The 20,892-nt window shown below is 35.9% G+C and overlaps 1 protein-coding gene across 7 annotated transcripts in view; it reads right to left on the reverse strand.

Moving 5' to 3' along the window:
* OSBPL8 (oxysterol binding protein like 8) overlaps positions 1 to 20,892 on the reverse strand; it is a 176,520-nt gene that overhangs the window by 83,008 nt on the left and 72,620 nt on the right. For 3 of the 7 annotated variants that reach the window (XM_005655647.3, XM_005655643.3, XM_021092053.1), the window contains one exon: positions 12,534 to 12,671. In XM_005655647.3, the coding sequence (XP_005655704.1) occupies positions 12,534 to 12,624 (91 nt within the window). In that variant the 5' untranslated portion in view covers positions 12,625 to 12,671. Of the gene's footprint in view, positions 1 to 12,533; positions 12,672 to 12,759; positions 14,027 to 15,319; positions 15,383 to 20,892 lie in introns of those variants that run through there. The other 4 variants (XM_021092052.1, XM_013988328.2, XM_013988326.2 and 1 more) reach the window with 3 other exon arrangements.

The raw sequence follows: 20,892 nt of genomic DNA on the forward strand, positions 1-20,892 counted from the left end.
TCAAGAAGTGGTACATATACACAATAGAATATGACTCAGCCATTAAAAGGAAAGAAATAATGCCATTTTTAGCAACATGGATGGACCTAGAAACTATCATGCTGAGTGAGGTCAGTCACACAATGAGACACCAAGATCAAATGCTTTCACTGACATGTGGAATCTGAAAAAAGGACAGACTGAACTTCTTTGCAGAACAGATACTGACTCACAGACCTTGAAAAACTTATGGTTCAAGGGTGAGGGGATGTGCTGGGGTTGTGGGATGGAAATCCTATAAAACTGGATTGTTATGATCATTGTACAACTATAAATGTAATAAATTCATTACATATAAATGTAATAAAAATTAAGACTAGTTTTTAAGAGAAAGTGACTAAGTTAAATTGTTACGAATCAATATGTATAAAGGAGAATCAGCCAGGAAACAGGAACAATGAAAATCTGCCATTCTAAAGCACTAGCAAAACACAAATTTCTAACACCATTATGTACAGAAAAAGAAAATACCTAATCTGGGAGTTCCCTGGTGGTTCAGTGGGTTAAGGATCTGGCACTGTCACTCCTGTTGCTCTGTTTACAGCTGTGGTATGAGTTCAGTCTCTGGCCAGGGAACTTGCACATGCCGTAGGCGTGGCCCCCCAAAAATTACATAGTGGAACAGTTAAGACTATGGGCACTGACAGTCCTGAATTTGAAACCTGCCTCTGGCATTTATGAGTTTTGTGAATTTCAACAAATTTTCTTAACATCTCTAATACTCAACTGTTTCCTTGTAAAGCAGACATAGTAACTATGCCTATGTCTCCTAGGTCTTATGGGGTTGTTTCAAAAGTTAAATACAATTTTGCATATAAAACGTTTACCATAATAGCCAAACTCAGTAAGTGCTCAATAAATGGTAGCTATTAGTATGATTCCAGCGAATAGCACCAAAACAAATGCCAATTTAAAATAAATAAATGAATGAATCTATCTTGATGGTCATCTACTCTCCTTAGCAAATGCAGAAACAATGTTATATGTGAGGTTCATGTTAGAGAAGGGGCTTCTAACACATGAAGATCACTTCCAAAATTGCATTTATTTATTCAAAAATGAGCCTATAAGCTCATAATGGCAAGGACCAGCACATAGTAAGGACTCAGTAAAGACATTTTGTTTACTTACTCAACACCAAAGTACCTACTATGTTCCATGTACAATGCTAGGCATGGGGGAATATTAAAAACAAAAAAACAAAAAAACAAATTCTGCCCTGAGGAGCTAAGACATTTATTTGCTCTCTACAACTACATTTTACACTAACCTTCAATTATTTTATCAATTCAGTATTCATCTGTAAGAGTCCTTGCCCCCTACAGCCTCTTATATGCCTCTAAGCTGTTCACTGATTCTGACATTTCCTCCTATAGATCCTACCCCCTCCACCAAAGCAGTTTACCAAATTCATCCATTAAAGCTCCACTCCCTTGCAGAACCCCACACTCACTCTGCCACCATGCTTTTACTGCATATACCTAGCAAAGCCTAACACTACTGAAGAAAATCCCATACTAGGCCAGACTGATACTAACCTAAACACTAGTTGACAATTCTATTACTGTGGTTGTTCCACTTTCTAGCTGTATTTCTAGTCCAGTAAACCCCTAAATTTTCTGGACCTCACCTCTGCTGCCTTCTTCAAGAACTGCCCTATTAATTAATTCTCCTGTCTTCTCCTATAGTATTTCTCTCTATTGACCTTGTCCTGTTAATCTTTGAAATGCCCAAGTACTCATCTTAATACAAATCTTTTTGTTTCATGTTCTTTCTCTCTCTACCCTACACTTTCTTTCCCTCCAATTCCTTTCTTTCTTGCTCCTCATTCTACTGCCATCCAGCTTTATCACTGTCTCCAAAACTTATCAGCAAAGATATCTTGTCAATGGATAATTTTCCAGCTGTTTTAATTGGCCTTTTTGAGTTGTACATAAAACTGGATGTCACTTTCTTTCCCTCATAAAATCCCATTTCATTCGTCCAGGATATAACATTCCTTTACAAATCTTCTTTGCTAATCCCTTCCCCACCAGATCCTTAAATGCTGACATTTCCTAAGACTCTATTCCAACTCCCTTTTTTTCCCAAGACACAATTCTTTCCAAACTTTTCACAACTCATAATGAGAAATATATTTTACATCAAGTTATTAAGTGTGTGTGTACGTATGGATATCAGGTAACATTTTCACATAACAGATTAAGTGAGCTTTGAAATTTTGATCTTATTCTATTTCATTTTTTTAAAAAAACCTTATTGTCTGAGAATCACTAAACCAATCTACATGACGTGTCTTCAATTACTGCATTTATGCTGATGACTTCCAAATCTACATTTCCAGTGGATAAGTGTCTTCTAAATCCCAAATCTGTAAAGTCAATTTCCTCCTTAACAACTCCACATGGATAACTCTAAAGTCCTTCAAACTCACCATGTCCATTTGGGGTTCTCAAGCAACTTTCCCCCAGTCTTCCTCCATGGTTCCCTATCTTGGATTACCTGTTGTACTAGCTTCTCAAGTAAAATATCTAGGAGTCATTGCTTAGTCCACCCTCTCTTTTCCCACTGTCAACTCCCACTCAAACAATCACTAACCCCTGAGAAATTTTCCTCTATATATTTCTCCACTTTTTTTCCCCACCACTGTCACTTTTATTCAGGCTGTTCTCACCTCACCTAGACAGTACCGTCTAGTAATAGAAGTCTCTCGTATACTGTAGCCTTCCAAATTTATCAATGCAATTCTAATCATTCTGTGTTTCCTACTGTTACAGTTATCTATTGCTCTGCAATCAACTACTCAAAACTTAGTAGTTTAAAACACTAAAATTATTTCCTCATAATTCTACAATTTAGGCAAGGATGTCTGGTCCTTTAGCTGGGTGACTAGAACAGCTGGGGGCTGCCCAATTTTGGCTTTCACATAGCATGGTACATGAGACTTTCAGGAGTTCCTGTTGTGGCTCAGTGGAAATGAACCCAAATAGTACCCACGAGGATGTGGGTTTGATCCCTGGCCCTGTTCCATGGGTTAAGGAGCCAGCGTTGCCTCAAGCTATGGTGCAGGTGCAGACACAGCTCGGATCTGGCATTGCTGTGGCTGTGATGCCACACTTACAGCCCTAGGGGAAGAAAAAAAGCTATCTATGAAACTTCCACATGGCAACTGGCTTCCTCCAATATGTTAAAGCAGAAGTTACCAGATAATTTTAATGCCTAGTCTCAAAAATCCTAAAATGTCACTTTTACCACATTCTATTGGCCATAGCAAACAGATTGGCCAACAGATATGGCCAGCACAGACTAAATGGAAGAAGGGGTGGAAGAGGAATAGACTTCATTTCTTGATGGGCAAACTGTAAGGACACATAGAAAAAGAGCACGTGAGATGAACTGTTGCAGTCCTCTTTGAAAATGAAATACAGCACATTCTGGCTAATTCACATTCCATTGCCAAATATACTCAATGCCTCTCCCTAATCAAAGTATATTCCATTGCCAAATATACTCAATGCCTCTCCCTAATCAAAATGTCATCCTATTACAGCATTGGCTGTAAGGCCAGGATCTTATTATCTAAATCAGGTTCAAGTGCAAATGTATTCCTTGGGGTTTAGTTCCTCAAGTATGGCTCCTTAGATACAGCTCTTCTCAAGCCAAAATTTTATCACCTCAAAAGGTAGCTTATCTGAAGCCAGGGATAGAACTGCAATAGATACTTGAGTTTAGAAGATATAGGGAACAGGGAGTTACACAGCAGGCGCATAATAGTACCAGAGCAATTGTGAAATGTGTCATCAGCAACTTGACTAGAACACAGTTTTGCTCCCTGAAAATAGTCCTCTGTGGCTCTTTGCTTATCCTCTGGGCCCCCTGCTCCATCTTCTGAATCACTCTACCTATTTCATAAGAAATGGTCCATGTTTGCAACAGTGCAGCTTTCTTAGCCTGCTTCCAACCCATGCAAGACTTGGATTCCCCACACATATAAAAGTTCCTTGTAGTTGAACTATGTCTATCATTTTCTGTCTAAGCTGGTAGTACTTTGATTAATACCACTCTTGTAAAAACTCTGAATTTCCTATGGATTTTATTGGAAATAACTCCATTAAACAAATACCACATCCACAAATCTCTGAGACAGGCCACTCTTCTTTGGGCTGTCATTGTACTGTGGTACAGCCAACTTAAGAGCACTGAAGCTCTTTGGATTAGCTGAGACTTTTTTTTTTTTTTTTTTTTTTGTCTTTTTGCCTTTTCTAGGGCTGCTCCCACAGCACACGGAGGTTCCCAGGCTAGGGGTCGAATCGGAGCTGTAGCCGCCGGCCTTCACCACAGCAATTGGAGATCCAAGCCGCATCTGCGACCTACACCATAGTTCACGGCAACACTGGATCCTTAACCCACTGAGCAAGGCCAGGGATTGGACCCACAACCTCATGGTTCCTAGTCAGATTCTTTAACCACTGAGCACGACAGGAACTCCAGCTGAGACATTCTTAAAAGGTATGTCTTTAAGATACTTTGAAGCACTTTTGTCTAGCTGAAAGGCTCTAGGAGGCATTGTCTTAAATCTTCCTGAGGTCTCAACCAAAAAAATCTTACTGACGCACTTTTGATCTGATTCCTTATCCTGAGACCATTTTTTATCGACAGCATTCTGAGATTTAAGAAGGATTTAAATAAGCAAAGGGAAGGGAAAGGACATTCTACAATGGAGAATCTGAATCAATAAAAGCAGTCTTGTGGGGAACAGGGAAGAAAGCTGGGTTCATGATGAGGGGAAACACAAAATGAAATTGGAAAGGTAGAATAAAATCAGAAATGCTAAGAGCCCTGACTACGAGATTGAAATCTGTAATTTATGTTCATTATTGCTGGTTTGTTCACTGATCGAAATGTTGCTACATTAGATACACTTGGATGACTCTAAGTACACAGCCTAACCCTGGAGATTTTAAAAGGTTGGAGTAGAATTTATTTCTAAGTAAAGAAAGCTCCCAGGTGATTCTCAAGCACAGCCAGACTCAGGAACCACTGCTCTAGGCAACAGTCAGTTGTTAACTTTTTTTTTTTTTTAATTTATAGCTGCACCCATGGCATATGGAAGTTTCTGGGCCAGGGATCGAATCTGGGCCAGGGATCGAATCTGGGCCACAACTGTGAACTATGCCACAACTACAGCAATGCTGGATGCTTAACCTACTGTGCCACAATGGGAACTCCAGCTGTTGACTATTTGAGCACAGGAGTATTGTAAATGCAGATACCTAATGAAGTTTTCTGTTACAAGACTGAATAATAAAAATTACTTGTATTTCCATATGTAATTTTCTATTTCTCTTTATTTATGTCATTTCCTTCAGAGTCCTACTTCATATGACCAATGTATTCTCTGGTCCTATACATCTATAAGAACCCTAATACAATCACAGTCTCACCTTTACATGTAATAATAAAGATGAGACCAGTACATTGAAAGACTAGGTCTTTAGAGAACCTAGTTAGGACAATGCGGTACTACATAATGTAGGTATGGAATAATAAGGACTTGACCTAAGATGATGATAGTTAGGAAGGGAAATGAAAACCAGAATCTGGAACTTCTGAACTTTAACACTTCTATAAGAAATCACAAAAAATATCCTTGCAACTTTAGAGTAAACAAAGATTTCTTTACTAGAAGTGGCGTGGGGTGGGGGGAAAGAGCTTGAATTATAGGGAAAAATTGAATCGATAAATTGGATTTCACCAAAATTAAAAACATCTATTCTTGAAAGAAATCACTTAGATAATGAAATGGTGCACCAAGACTATAAGAAAATACAGCATATAGGAGTTCCCGCTGTGGTGCAGTGGAAACCAATCTGACTAGGAACCATGATGTTGCAGGTTTGATCCCTGGCCTCGCTCATTGGGTTAAGGATCTGGTGTTGTCGTGAGCAGTGTGTACATTGCAGATGCAGCTCAGATCTGGTGTTGCTGCGGCTGTGGCGTAGGCTTGGCGGCTGCAGCTCCGATTAGACTCCTAGCCTGGAAACCTCCATATGCTGTGGGTATGGCCCTAAAGAGACCAAAAAACAAAAAAAAAAAAAAGAAAGGAAAATACAACATATACAGCTAGCAAAGGATGATACTGCAATACATTAAAAACACTTAAAAGTCAATAGTAAGACCAGTCAATTTTTCGAATGGGTAAAAAAATGGCCAATAAGCATATGAAAAGATGCTGACCCTGATTAGTCATTAGAGGGAATGGAAATTAAGACCACAATATTATACTACTGTATACCCATTATAAAGTCTAAAATAAAAAAGATCAAGGATATAGAGCAACTGAAATGCTCATACATTGCTGACAGAAATGTGAAATGGTATACCTACTTTGGAAAATAGTTTGGTCATCTTTTATAAAGTAAAACATACATCATCATTATCATTCCACAACTGCACTCCTAGATAGTACTCAAAAGAAAAAAAAAAAAACCCTCCACATAAAGCACTGTACATATAATGGAGTTTTATCAAAAGACATAGAAGTCAGAGTTAAAGTTTGGAAATTTTAAGCCTCAAAAAATCTATGACTGAATTGACTAAAACTTGAAAATTATGAATGGAATCATATCTAGGTTCAAATTCTAGCTCTATCACGTACTGTGTAAACTTGGACAAGGAAACTGCTCTTACTAACTGCTCAGTTTCCTCATTTGTGAAACAGGGAGAATGATTTATGTCCATAAGGTTCTTTTAAGAATTCCAGGAGCTAATACATGTAAAAAGCACTTAAGAGATGTGGGGAACTTTAAATGTTAGTCATTAATACTATCAATAAGTTTTTGGAACTTTAATTCTTTCCATTCAATAGTTGAAATACAAGATCACTTGAGTTGTGGTAGACCTATCAAAGAGTTTTTCTAGATATTTGCTAATTTTATTTTCTTCATAACCAAGGGTTAATGGGCTTATCCTATTTCAAACACACCTCTGACACCTAAAAACTATGTATGATATGTAATTTCAGGAGGTGAACCAGAGGAGTTATTACACTTTACAAAAACCTAAAAGGTTGACTTTAACAAGGGAGTATTCAATATGTAATTCACTCTACAAATATTAAATTACCCATAACCCAAGAACATGTAGGTGTAAATCAAGATATAACTAACATTATAGCCACTGTAAATGCAAAAAATCAGAGGTTATACATGGTTATCCATGCCAAAGGAATTTCCAAATGAGCCTCAATAAGATGCTAAAAAGTATAGGGTGGAAATATCAGCCTTCAATTCAAACACAATCATTTATTTAAAATACTACTAGTTTGGGAACTTCCATATGCTGCAGGTGTGTCCCTAAAAAGGCAATAAATAAAATAAAATATTACTAGTAATAATTGTCTTGGTGGTTATTATGGTTATTATTATTATTAATTAGCTATAAAAGAGTGGTTATTATTTACCAGGATTTGTTCTAAGGTTTTTATATGTATTAAACTCATTTTAAGCCTTATAAAATTCTTATGTGCTAGACAGATACTATTATCTTCAGTTTACCAATGACTGAAACATAATGAATATAGTAAAATACAGGGTAGAGTTCCCATGATGGCTCAGCAGCAAATGAACCCAACTAGTTATCATGAGGATGTGGATTCGACCCCTGGCCTCTCTCAGTAGGGGTTAGAGGATTCAGTGTTGCTGTGAGCTGTGGTACAGGTCACAGAGGTGGCTCATATCCCTTGTTGCTATGGTTGTGGCATAGGCTTGTGCCTGCAGCTCTGATTCGACCCCTCGCCTGGGAACTTCCATATGCTGAGGGTGTGGACTTTAAAAAAAAAAACAAACAAACATGAGTTCTTTATGATATTAAAAAAATTTTAAGCCAAAAAACTTATTTGTCATCACTGGAAGTAGACGTTATATCTTACCTTTTTTTTTTTTTTTTTTTTTTTTTTTTTAATGGCCACACCTGCAGCCTATGGAAGTTCCCAGGCTAGGGACTAAGTCTGAGCTGCAGCTGTGATACAAGCTGCAGCTGTGGCAATGCTGGCCTGGGGATTGAACCCATACCTCTGCAGCAACCCAAGCCACTGCGGTTGGATCCTTAACCTGCTGTGCTATGGCAGGAACTCCTATGTTGTATCTTTAATCTAAAAACTAGTAGTTAGGAGATGGAGTTCCCATTGTGGCTCAGTGGGTTAAGGATCCGATGTTGTCTGTGTGAGGATGCGGATTGGATCCCAGGCCTCACTCAGTGCATTAAGGATCTGGCATTGCTGCAAGCTTTGGTGTAGGTCGCTGATGCGCCTCAGATCTGGTGTGGCTGTGGTTGTGGAGTAGGCCTCAGCTGCAGCGGATTCAACCCCTTCCATATGCTGCAGGTGCAACCGTAAAAATAAAAAATAAAAATAAAGGATTTAAGAGCAATAACCATTTTATCCTAACTTTCTTACAGGAACTATATTTCAGTGTTTACTAAGTAATCTTAGGACAATTAAAATTTTCTTTTCTTTCTTACAGAAAAACTTAAGTAACAAATGTAAAAAGAATGACAGAATTAGAAAATCACCGTTTTCCAATCCCTAATGTTATAATTGATTCAATGATCATCAAAGGCTCTTCCATCTTTAGACGAAAAGTTGATGGAGAACAGAGTATTTACTAGGTGCTAACTATATTTTACTTTCATGTTATGAGGGGAGAAAAGATGCAACTTTAAATGAAGAGGATCAGGCTATCACCGGCTGAATTTACTTATTAGTCTCACATCACTAATAGTGGGACAATGATATATAAAACGAACTCTCATATGAGGCAGCATGAAATGGTACACAGCCTCTACAAAACAATCTTGCCAAAATGTTCAACTTGAATGTAATTAAGCCTATGCATTTAACTTCCAGTTCACAGAAAATACAGAAAACAAGGAAACAGATTACAATACTGCAAGGAGCCAAACAAATCCAAAAAGTCAAACACTCTATAGGGACACTGACCTAGTTTCTTAAAAAAGTCAAAGGTACAAGAGAAAATGAGAGTAAACAAGGAGACTTTTTGGAATTAAAGGTGATATAATGACAAAATCAAATGCAATGCATGAACTTTTCTTGGATCTTGGTTTTAACAAGCCTATTGCAAAGACTTAGGGACAACCAGGGGAATTTAAATATAGTTAGTTCATATTAAATAATTATCATTAATTTTGTTAGATCTAATAAAGGTTTTATGGTTATTTTAGATGTTTTATTCTCTTAATTTGTAGAGATGGGTTAAATATTTGGAGTACAACATCATGAGGTCTATGATTTACTCCAAGTATTCCAGTCCCAGCCCAAATAAATAACATTTTTAAAGAGTTAATAATTTCTTAAATCTACCTGATGAGTATATGTGTTTACTGTACTATTTTCTCAAATCCTTTTTTGCTTGAAAATGTTTATGACACATAAGCTTCATCCTTTCAGAATTTTACCTTAATGAGGCTTCTTTATACCAATGTGTGCAATATATCCATTTTCAAGCTTCAAAAAAGCATCTGACAACAGAAATGCTCTCTCTGAAAATATGTTCAACAACTAAGCAATAAATTTTAACATAGTAATAATTGTTTTTATCTTGTTATATAAAGTTTTTCTAATTCCAATAATACTATATAAAAATATTTCCATCTAACACTTGACTATAAAAGCATTTTCCACTGGAATAAATTAGAAAATGATCATGCAACTTACCATTTACAATTAGTCATTTAAAAAGAATTAACTAAAGGCTACTTTTAAGAGATGATTCATAAATTAACACCACCAAAATCTGACTAATTATACAAACAGTATAACATAATAGATAAGACTCTAGATTTTTAAAAATACTTGATAACCTAAGTACATATTAGCTTTCTTTTTTCTTTCTTTCTTTTTTTTCTTTAATCTTTTGTCTTTTTAGGGCCACACCTGCAGCATATGGAAGTTCCCAGGTTAGGTGTTGAATCAGAGCTGTAGCTGCTGGCCTATGCCACAGCCACAGCAGTGCTAGATCTGAGCCACATCTGCGACCTATAGCATAGCTCATGGCAATGCCAGATCCTAAACCAAATGAGCCAAGGCCAGGGACTGAACCTATATCCTCATGGATACTAGTTGAGTTCATTACCACTGAGTCACAACAGGAACTCCCATATTAGTTTTCAAACACCAAATTTAAGTTCTCAGCTTTAAAAGCAGAAGTCTTTCCACCACAGCTATCACAGCTCTCCTATGGAAAAGTTCAGAGCATTTGACTGAATAAACTTTAGCAAAGAAGCAAAATCTAATATACAAAACATCAATTAGGAATTAGGAATTTCATAATCCCTGGAAGTCCCCAAGACTATTTTAGAGAATCTGCAAGGTCAAAATTAGTTTCCTAATACTTTTTCATTGTGTTGACATTTTCACTGATAGTACAAAAGCAATGCTGGGGAAAAACTGCTGACACTTTAGCACATATCAAGTCAGAGTCATCAAATTGTTAACAGCAGTCACTGATTTCTTCAATGCCATGTACAAATGTTCCATTTACAAATGTTCTTGATAAAGCAATAAATATATCCTACTGTATAGCACAGGGAACTATATCCAATCTCTTGTGATAAAATATGATCAAAGAAAACATGGAGGAAAAGAATGTATATATGTACAACTGGGTCACTTTGCTGCACAGCAGAAATTAACATTGTAAGTCAACGGTTAATTTTTAAAAAAGCAATAAAGCTAGACATAAATTAAAGAAATTTGCAAAAACTGTAAAATAGTGGCTCTCAGGAGTTCCCAATGTGGCTCAGCAGAAACGAAATCTGACTAGCATCCACAAGGACGCAGGTTTGATCTTTGGCCTTGCTCCGTGGATTGAGGATCCGGTATTGCCGTGAGCTGTGGTGTAGGCCACAGACGAGGCTCAGAGCTGGTGTTGCTGTGGTGCAGGCCAGCAGCTACAGCTCCAATTGGACCCCTAGCCTGGGAATCTCCATATGCCATGGCAGAAAGTGCCACTAAAAAGTCAAAACAAACAAACAAAAAAACAGTGGCTCTCGGCCAGAGATAATATTTTCCTATAAGGAATATTAGCCAAAGTCTAGAGATATTTCTAGTTGTCACAATCAGGAAAAATGCTCTTGGCATCCAGTGGGTAGAGGCCAAAGATGCTAAATATCCTACAAAGCACAGGATAGCTCCCTTCGACAAAGAATTATTCAGCCCAAAATGTCAAAAGGGCCAAGGCTTAGGAACTCTGAGGGAAAAGAATACCACTCTGCTCCTTCTTATTCAACTTTTTTTGGGAGGGAGAACATAGTTATTTTTCATAAAAATATGTTATTCATACTAACCTGTGATACGTTTGTATTGTAATTTTAAATGAACTAAGAGTAAACATTTTTACAAATTATTATGTATAAAATAAGCTACAAGGATATATTATGTAACACAGGGAATGTAGCCAGTATTTTATAATAACTGTAAATGAAGTATGAAAATTGTTAATCACTATATTGTACACTCGTAACATATATAATATTATACATCAACACACTTCAATAAAAATAAGAATAAAGATTTTTTTCCTTTTGGCTAGTCCATGGCATATGGAGTTCCCAGGACAGGGATAAGATCTGAGCCACAGCTGCAACCTATGCCACAGCTGCAGCAACACCGGATCCTTTAACCCACTCTGCTGGGCCAGGGATCAAACCTGTATCCTGGCACTGCAGACATGACGCTGATCCCATTGTACCACAGCAGGAACTCCAGAATAAACTTTTTTTTTAGTCTTAGTTTTAAGTTTAATGTCTTAGTCTTAATTTATAATATAGTAAGTATCCAAAGGTTAACTAACCCACATAAACAAAAAGTTCTGGAGTTCCCGCTGTGGTTCAGCAGGTTAAGAATCTGACTAGTAGTATCCATGAGGATGCAGGTTCGAACCCTGGCCTTGCTCAGTGGGTTAAGGATCTAGAGTTGGCTTGAGCTGAGGTGAATGTCACAGATGTGGCTCAGATCCGGTGTTACCATGGCTGTGGCTTGGGCATAGGCCAGCACCTGCAGCTCTGATTCAACCGCTAGCCCAGGAATTTCCATATGCCACAGGTGCAGCTATAAAAAGGAAAAACAAAAACAAACAAACAAACCTCAAAAGTTCTCTGGGGTCTACAGTAATTTTTGACAGAATGAAGATGAGTCCTGAGACCAAAAAGTCTGAGAATCCCTGAATTAGAACAATGTCATAACTGACCAAGTATGTTGGAAAACATAAGAACTCTTAAGGAAAATGTACTCATTCTAAGAGTTTTATGGATCACCAAAACAAAACAAACTAAAATCTCCAAAAAAAACAAATAGTTAAAAAGAAAAAAGTTATGATAGATCCCAAAATGTCATTTTTTTTCCTGTAAAACAAAACCAAAACCAAAACACTACCATAAACAACAATAAAAAAAACATTAAAAGCACAAGCCCTTACCTTGGGTATGAGGACTTGCTGGACTAAATGATGGCTGATACAAGTCTTTGGTTGGTGTTGGGAAAGCTTCTTTCCCTTGGCGCTGACTCATTTTTCCTGGCGTCAGGTGTTGAGTATCCTCACTGTTTGCTACCACAGCTCAAAAAAAGAAAGGGAAAAACAATTAGTACTTAAGTCATAGATTTACATAATGGTATAGTTAATAATACGGTTATATTCATTTTACCAACTCAATACTTTATTACTGTCACTGCTTCATTTTATTTTTAGGTTTCTGTCAATTTAAAAGGAATTTATAGGTCTGAGTCAAAGTATACAAATTATAGACCTCGTCAAAATGAAAGTACATGTTCTCATAATGAAAGGTACTTTGAGGTTTCCTGTTGACTTTTCACTATTATTTACTCCATATATTTGCCAACAGAGCAATAAGCAAAAGATGATGTCATTTCACAGAAGAAATATAAATGGTCAATAACCTTATGAAAAGATACTCAACCTCATCAGTACTCAGAAAAAATACAAATGAACAGTACTAGAATTTCTACTCTAATTTCTAATTTTCACAGAAAGTAGGTTATGATTCTTGTTTTAGAAATGGGAAAACCTGAGGTTCAGAGATTGCCTTGCCTAAGTTATTCTTAGAGGTAAGAATCTAACTCAGGACCATTTGGTTCCAAAGCCTGGTCTCTTAAAAGCTTGCTAAATAGTTTTTAAGGGTGCTATTCACCCATGTGGCCAAGCTACTAGTAGAGGAGAACAATGTCCAGTTTCAAAGAGGACAGAAAAGAGAAAAATACTAAACACAGAAGTAGCGCAAATCGTGACAAGTCCTCAGTGCCATAGGATCTCCATCCTTTCATTTTATATGTCTGTGCTTTCAGTCTACAAAGACTTTAGTTTTACCTTCGGAGAGAATAGTTCTGTCTTCAACCTAGATGTAATTTTTAACTTAACCAGACTTAATATTCACATTTTAATTACCATATCTTTTTTTTTGGTTACTCCCATGGCATGTACCAAACTGAACCTGTATCACAGCAGTCAGCCCAGCCACAGCAGTGACATTGATGAATCTCCAATGTTAGGCCACCAGAGAATTCCTTGCCATATGTCTTAAATCAAATTGCTTTAACATATTTTCAACTGTGCCTAAGTTTTCAAAATTACATTATAGCTCCTTAAGTCTCAAAGTAAAAATTCAAAAATACTTTCATCTATCATTCAAGTAAAGACACAAAAATTTATTTTCCCATCAACTCCATAAAAAAGAATCCACACTCTGATGACTACTAAATTTTTATCTCCTCCTGAACTAAAAAACTCATATATCCAACTGCCTGCCTTATAATCACCCCTGTAAATACATTACATCTCAAATTTATCCAGAACAATTCTTTTTTTTTTTTCCTCTCTCTTTTTTTGGGCCATACCCATGGCATATGGAAGTTCCTAGGGTAGGAGTCAAATGGAGCTTCAGCTGCCAACCTATGCTATAGGCATAGCAACGCCAGGTCCAAGCCTCCTCTGCGACCTACACCACAGTTCACAGCATTGCAGGATCTTTAACCCACTGAGCAGGGCCAGGGATCAAACCAGCGTCCTCATCGATACTAGTCACGTTACCACTGAGCCACAATAGGAACTCCCAAAACAATTTTTGATTCCGTTTATCCTCCAAAGCTGCTTCTCTCCCTTCTCAGTTAATGGAATCACTATTCCCCTCCCCACATTCTCACACCAAAAACCTTACATATATTCTTTGATTTTTCTCCTTTCACATTTCATATCCAATTCATCTGTGAGCTCTTTATCTTCAATATTTATCTGAAATCCTACTTCACTTCACTTTCACAACTACCACTCTGTTCTAAGGCACCATTACCTTTCCACTGGATCACAACAGATTTCTACCTATTCTTCAGACTTACCATCTTGTTCCTTGTTTGTATGGAGTTCATCCTCCATATAGAAACATGAGCAGGAGTTCCCATCGTGGCCCAGTGGAATCGAATCTTACTAGGAACCATAAGATTGCAGGTCCGATCCCTGGCCTCGCTCAGTGGCTTAAGGATCTGGCATTGCTGTGGGGTAGGTCAAAGATGTAGCTCAGATCCTGCATTGCTGTGGCTGTGGCATAGGCCGGCAGCTGTAGCTCTTATAAGATCCCTAGCCTGGGAACCTCTATATGTTGCGGGTGTGGACCTAAAAAGCAAAAAAAAAAGGGGGGGGCAAAAAGAAAAAGAAACATAAGCAGTCTTTGTAAACCACAGATCAGATGTACATCATGCATATGCAGATTTGCATATCCACAATGGTTTTCCATTACATTTGGAATAAATTCCATGGTCTAAAAATTTAACAGTCTGGTCTCTCCTTATCTTTTCAACCTCATTCTCTACCACTCTCCTCTTTATTCACTTGGCTCCAGCCATAAGGACCTTTTGGTATTCCTCAAACATGCTATCTTGCACCAGTTTATCTTCCCCTCTGCCTGGAATATTTCTACCCCAGATCTTTTTATTATTGACGCTCATTATGTGCTGTCTGTGTTCAAATGTCTTCTCTTTAAAAAAGCTCGTGTCTTCTGATAAATAAGTTCTTACTTTTAAAATAGTACAATTTATCAATTCTGGTTTTCTTCTGATTTGTGTTTTTATTTTTGGTTAGTGCCCTTCTGCCACAGTTATATTCTACCACACACACTTTACATTATTTTTACTATAGGGTCTTACTGCTATCTTAAATTATATCATTTATTTGTCTATTATCTGCCTTCTACATACCTAAGACCATAAATTCCAAAAGAGAAGGGAATTCTGTCTGCCTTATATTCCCATAAATCCTCAAGTTCTGGCATGATGCTTGTACACTGAAGGTATTAAACAGAATTTTGTTGAAGGAATCAAATCAATAAACTTTATATTTTTATGAAATTCTATTATCATAAAGTATATGTAGCTTATTCAGTTACTATATCCAATATCCATTTAGTACCTAAAAATTACTATCAAAATTAAAAATGTATGGCACTGACAGAGAGACAAATTGACCCAAGGAGCTTAGCAGAGAGCTCTCAGAAACAAATCCATGCATATGTGGAGCATGGATATATGCTAGAGGTAGGAAAAGGAAAGACTATTCAATTAGTAAGATTAGGAAAATTGGTCATCCACATTAAAAATAGGACCCTACCCTCATACACACACAAAGAATAGTCTTTATGAAATTAAATACATAACTGTGCAAAAAGCAAAACTTGAAAACTTTTAGAATAAAATACAAGATAATATCTTTATAAACTTCTGGTAGAAAATGATTCTTTTATTTTATTTTTATTTTCTAAATTTTTTAAATTGAATTTTATTAGAGTATAGGTGACTTACAATGTTGGGTTAGTTTGAGGTGTACAGCTAAGTGAATCAGCCATACATATACAAATATATCCATCCTTTTTCAGATTCTTTCCCTATATAGGCTATCATAGAGTACTAAATAGGCTCCTTTAAAAAGATACAACAAAGGCACTAACCAAAAAAAGAATGAAGTGATCAATTCTACTATATATATATATATATATATATATATATATATATATATATATATTTAATTTAGAATCTAAAGATATAAATACTTTGAAAAAAGCAAGAGAAGATATCTTCAACACATACAATTAATAAAGAGTTGGTGCTCAGGACATGTTTAAAAAAAAAAACTATAAACCAATTAGAAAAATACCAGCAATGTAAAAGAAAAATGGGGGATGCATTAAAGAGAATAAAATGCTAAGAATAAATCTAAACAAGAAGTAAAACACTTATACATGGGAAACTGTAAGACACTGATGAAAGAAACTGAAGACACACACAAATGGAAAGATATACCATGCTCATGGACTGGAAGAGTAGTGTTAAAATGTCCATACTACCAAAGCAATCTACAGACAATGTAATCCTTCTCAAAATTCCAAAGGCAGCTTTTTTTTTTTTTTAAACAAAAACAAAACAAAACAAAACAAAACAAAATCCTTGGAGTTCTCCTATGGCACAGTGGATTAGGGAGCTGGCACTTTCACTGCAGCAGCTTGGGTTGTTGCTGTGGTGTAGGTTCAATCCCTGGCCTGGGAACTTCCACATGCTGTGAGTGTGGCCGAAAAAAAAAAAAAAAAAAAAAAAAAATCCTAAAAATTTGTGTGGAACCACAAAAGACCCTAAATAGCCAAAGCAATATTGAGAAAGAAAAAAGCTAGAAGCATCACACTCCTTGTTCCCAAAGCTACAGTAATCAAAACACTGTTGTATTGGCATAAAAAGAGACACATAGATCAACTGCCCAGAATAGAGAGCCCAGAAATAAACTTAGACATTGACAAAGGAGACAACACTATACAATGGGGAAAATAATAGTCTCTTTAATAAAAAGCAAGAGAAGATATCTTCAACACATATAATTAATAAAGAGTTGGTGCTCAGGACATGTTAAAAAAAAAACAAAACTATAAACCAATTAGAAAAATACCAGCAATGTAAAAGAAAAATGGGGGATGCATCAAAGAGAATAAAAGAGAGAGAGTATTGGAAAAAACTAGACAGCCACATGCAAAATAATGAAACTATATTATCTTATTCTTACAAAAAAAATTAACTCAAAATGGATTAAAGACTCAAGTAAGACCAGAAACCACAAGACTCCTAGAAGAATATTGGAAGTAAGCTCCTTGACATCAGTCTTGGCAATGATATTTTTAGATTTGACACCAAAAGTAAAGACAATAAAAGCAAAAATAAACAAATGAAACTACACTAAACTGAAAAGCTCCCACTATTCATAATAGCAAAAAAAAAAAAAAAAAAAATCAAAACAAATAATCATTATTTGAAAATAAATAGATTAATGTATTGTGGTATAAGTATATAATGGAATAGTATATTGTACTAAAATGGGATAGTCTATATCCATACCAGTAACATGGCTGAAATTTGGAAAATGAAATGTTAACTACAAAAAACAAGTCCTAGAAGTTGACATATAGCTTAATATCATTTTTATAAAATTAAAAACTCAGCAAAACTTAGTGATGTATATGTAACCTAAAAATAACAAAAAAAAAAAAATCTATTTTTAAAAAAGCGAAGAATAGGGAGTTCCCGCAATGAGGTTGCGGGTTCGAGCTCTGGCCTTGCTCAGTGGATTAAGGACCCGGGGTTGCCGTGAGCTGTGGCTGTAGGTTGCAGATGCAGCTCGGATCTGGTGTTGCTGTGGCTCTGGCATAGGCTGGTGGCTACAGCTCTGATTAGACCCCTAGCCTGGGAACCTCCATATGCCACGGGTGTGGCCCTAAAAGGACAAAAGACCAAAAAAAAAAAAAAAGGGAAGAATAATAAACAAAAAATACAAATTATTCATCACCACTCGGGTAGGGGTGGTGTAAGGCAAAGGGACAAAGAGAAAATCAGCACATAGATAGTCATGAGGCATCTCTGAGATTCAAGTTCTTAAACTGAGTGGAAGGTTCAATACTATGCTTTATAATTTACATATGCTGCATATATTCTTTTGTAGTATTAGTACATTTAAGCTAGTTTAAAGGCGTTTTAAGAACAGCTAATAGAATTAAAGTATGCTTTAGTATTACATCAGTAAGACATAGTATCTAAGTCTTGAATAACTTCATTATATATAAAAGGAAATAGTCTGAGAAGTATAAGTTTAGTTCTATTTATCCCTTTCTAACTCTTTATTGATTGACGTATTGTTTATGATCTTGATAACCTAGAAGTGAGAAGTTTTGTAGAAATAGCAATATAGAGTGTATTTCCTTGGAAAAAGCAGAAAGGCTATGTTTCTATTTGTTTACTCACCCCATTCACAAACATTAACTATACAGACAACAGAGAATTAGCAAAATATAAAATCATTTGGATATCCTATATCCTTTGCACAACTGCAGACTATTCATATGTAAGCTCAAGAAGGGCAGTAACTTTGTTTTCATTTCTATCCTTTGGCATAAAACTAACAATAAATACATGCCAAATGCTTGGATAGAAATTCAACCAGTGTATCACAGCATGATTGCAGAATAGTTTCTGATAAAACAATTGTTTCACCTTCTAAAGGTAGCATTACAGTGCCCTCTTCTGGTTCTACTTTGTAGTAAAAGTAAAGCAAAGCAAAGAGAAGCAATGCATCCTAGTTTGCTATTCATACTGCTGTTAAGCATGATAAAAACTAATCATACTGGAATAGTTCATAATAATATACTTAACAAACCAGCTGTAACTTCTAAGGAGAGTATGATTCTATAACTTCCATTCTTTACTTCCTGAATTCAATTTATCAATACAAAATCTGAAGAATTTTACAAGCTTCAAAGTCTGGTATTTGCCTTTAAGTGAAAGCTAAGATGAAGTTAAATAATTATGTTAAAGCCATAAATAATTTCTCTGTAAATTCCAGATATCCCCTTACAGATGGTATACCTTTTCTCAAATACTTTAGTTTAAACATGTTGATATCATTATTATTTTTTTCATTTAATAATACAGATCTTAATTACTTAGTAATAGATGAAATTGCTTTTCACTCTAAAAGACATACGGTCTCCAATAAGTAATTATACAGCCTCAGCCTTTTAATAGTTGGCTGAGTACAACATAAACTCATCTCTAATGTATACTGTATATTTTAATTTGTATATGTTTAAAATATATAACCACAATAAATCTCTTCTCTTCCAAGTAGAAATTAAAGACTTCCATTTATAAAACCCAGTTCCTCAAGGAGAACCATTTCAACTGATACTGAAAATGTAATTCTATTTGTAAAGTTCAGCAGTGCCAATCAGTTCACCTGAACCAATACTTAAATATATGAAGTAATTGAAGTAACAGAAAAATACACCAAAAATATCTACTAGTATCACAAATTAGGTGCAACAAGAAAACATAAAAATGTTTTGGGATTTGTATACTTCTTCTACTTTTAAAATTTCCTTTTCTAATAATGCTAGATGCATAATAAAAATTATATTTTATGAGTTCCCGTTGTGGGTCAGCAGTTAACAAGCCTGACTATGGTCCATGAGCACGCAGGTTTGATCCCTGGCCTCACTCAGTGGGTTAAGGATCTGGCATTGCTGTGAGCTGTGGTGTAGGTTGAAGACACGGCTCGGATCCTCGCAGTTATGGCTGTGGTGTAGGCCAGCAGCTGTAGCTCCGATTTGACCCCTAGCCTGGGAACCTCCATATGCCGTGAGCACGGCTCTAAAGAGCCAAAAAAAACCCAAAAAAAGTGGTGGTGGGAAAGCTGGACAGCTATACACAAAAGAATGAAATTAGAACACTCTAACACACGCACAAAAATAAACTCAAAATGGATTAAAGACCTAAATAATATATGACCGGGTACTATAAAACTTAGAAAAAAATCATAGGCCAAACACTCTTTGACATAAATCAAAGCTATCTTCTTTGATCCCCCTCCTAAAGCAATGAAAATAAAAAAAAAATAAACAAACGAGACCTAATTAAACTTAAAAGGTTTTGTACAGCAAAGGAAACCATAAATAAAATGAAAAGAAAACCCACAGAATGCGAGAAAATCTTTATAAAAGAAGAGAGACAAGGGATTAATTTCCAAAATAGACAAATACCTCCTGCGGCTCAATTAAAACAAACAAACATAGTCAAAAAATGGACAGAAGATCTAAACAAACGTTTCTCCAAAGAAGACATAGATGGCCAAAAACATATGAAAAGACACTCAACAAAATATTATTTTAAATTACCTCTCTTTTTAGAAAACAGAATTACAAATACATTATAACCATTATTAAAGACAAACAGCAATTGATCTAGACATAAGTATTTTACGACTAGAAGAAACTTTACCATTACCTTGCTTAGTCCTTTAGCCAATGAAAAAAATCAGCTGCAAAGCAGTGAACTGACTTGCAAGTCAGACAATTATTTAGGAATAAATACTAAAACTTCCTAAATTGATATAATTTACACATTGGTCTTGAACAAAAGTTAAAATCTTTGTCTGACTTATGATGCAATAGTATTAATTAGTTGGTTAAGACTTGAATTCAGTAAATGATAGTTTCATTCTGAATTCTGAAAAGCAGATGACACACTGAGCTGGTAACCAAATCTAATTCCTTGAATATTTAAATTTATAGCCTCAGGCTCTTCATCTATATAATTAATGCTTTCTTAAATGATCTCTGAAGTTTATTTCACCTCAGTAATTCTATGACTTTTAATATAAAAGTTGCATCTGTCACAAAGCTTTGAAATGATCTACTCATGGGTCTAACTTCCCTACTAAACTCTAACGATCTTTAAGGGCACAG

Source organism: Sus scrofa, chromosome 5 (assembly GCF_000003025.6).
Source record: "Sus scrofa isolate TJ Tabasco breed Duroc chromosome 5, Sscrofa11.1, whole genome shotgun sequence".
Classification (NCBI taxonomy): Eukaryota; Metazoa; Chordata; class Mammalia; order Artiodactyla; family Suidae; genus Sus; species Sus scrofa.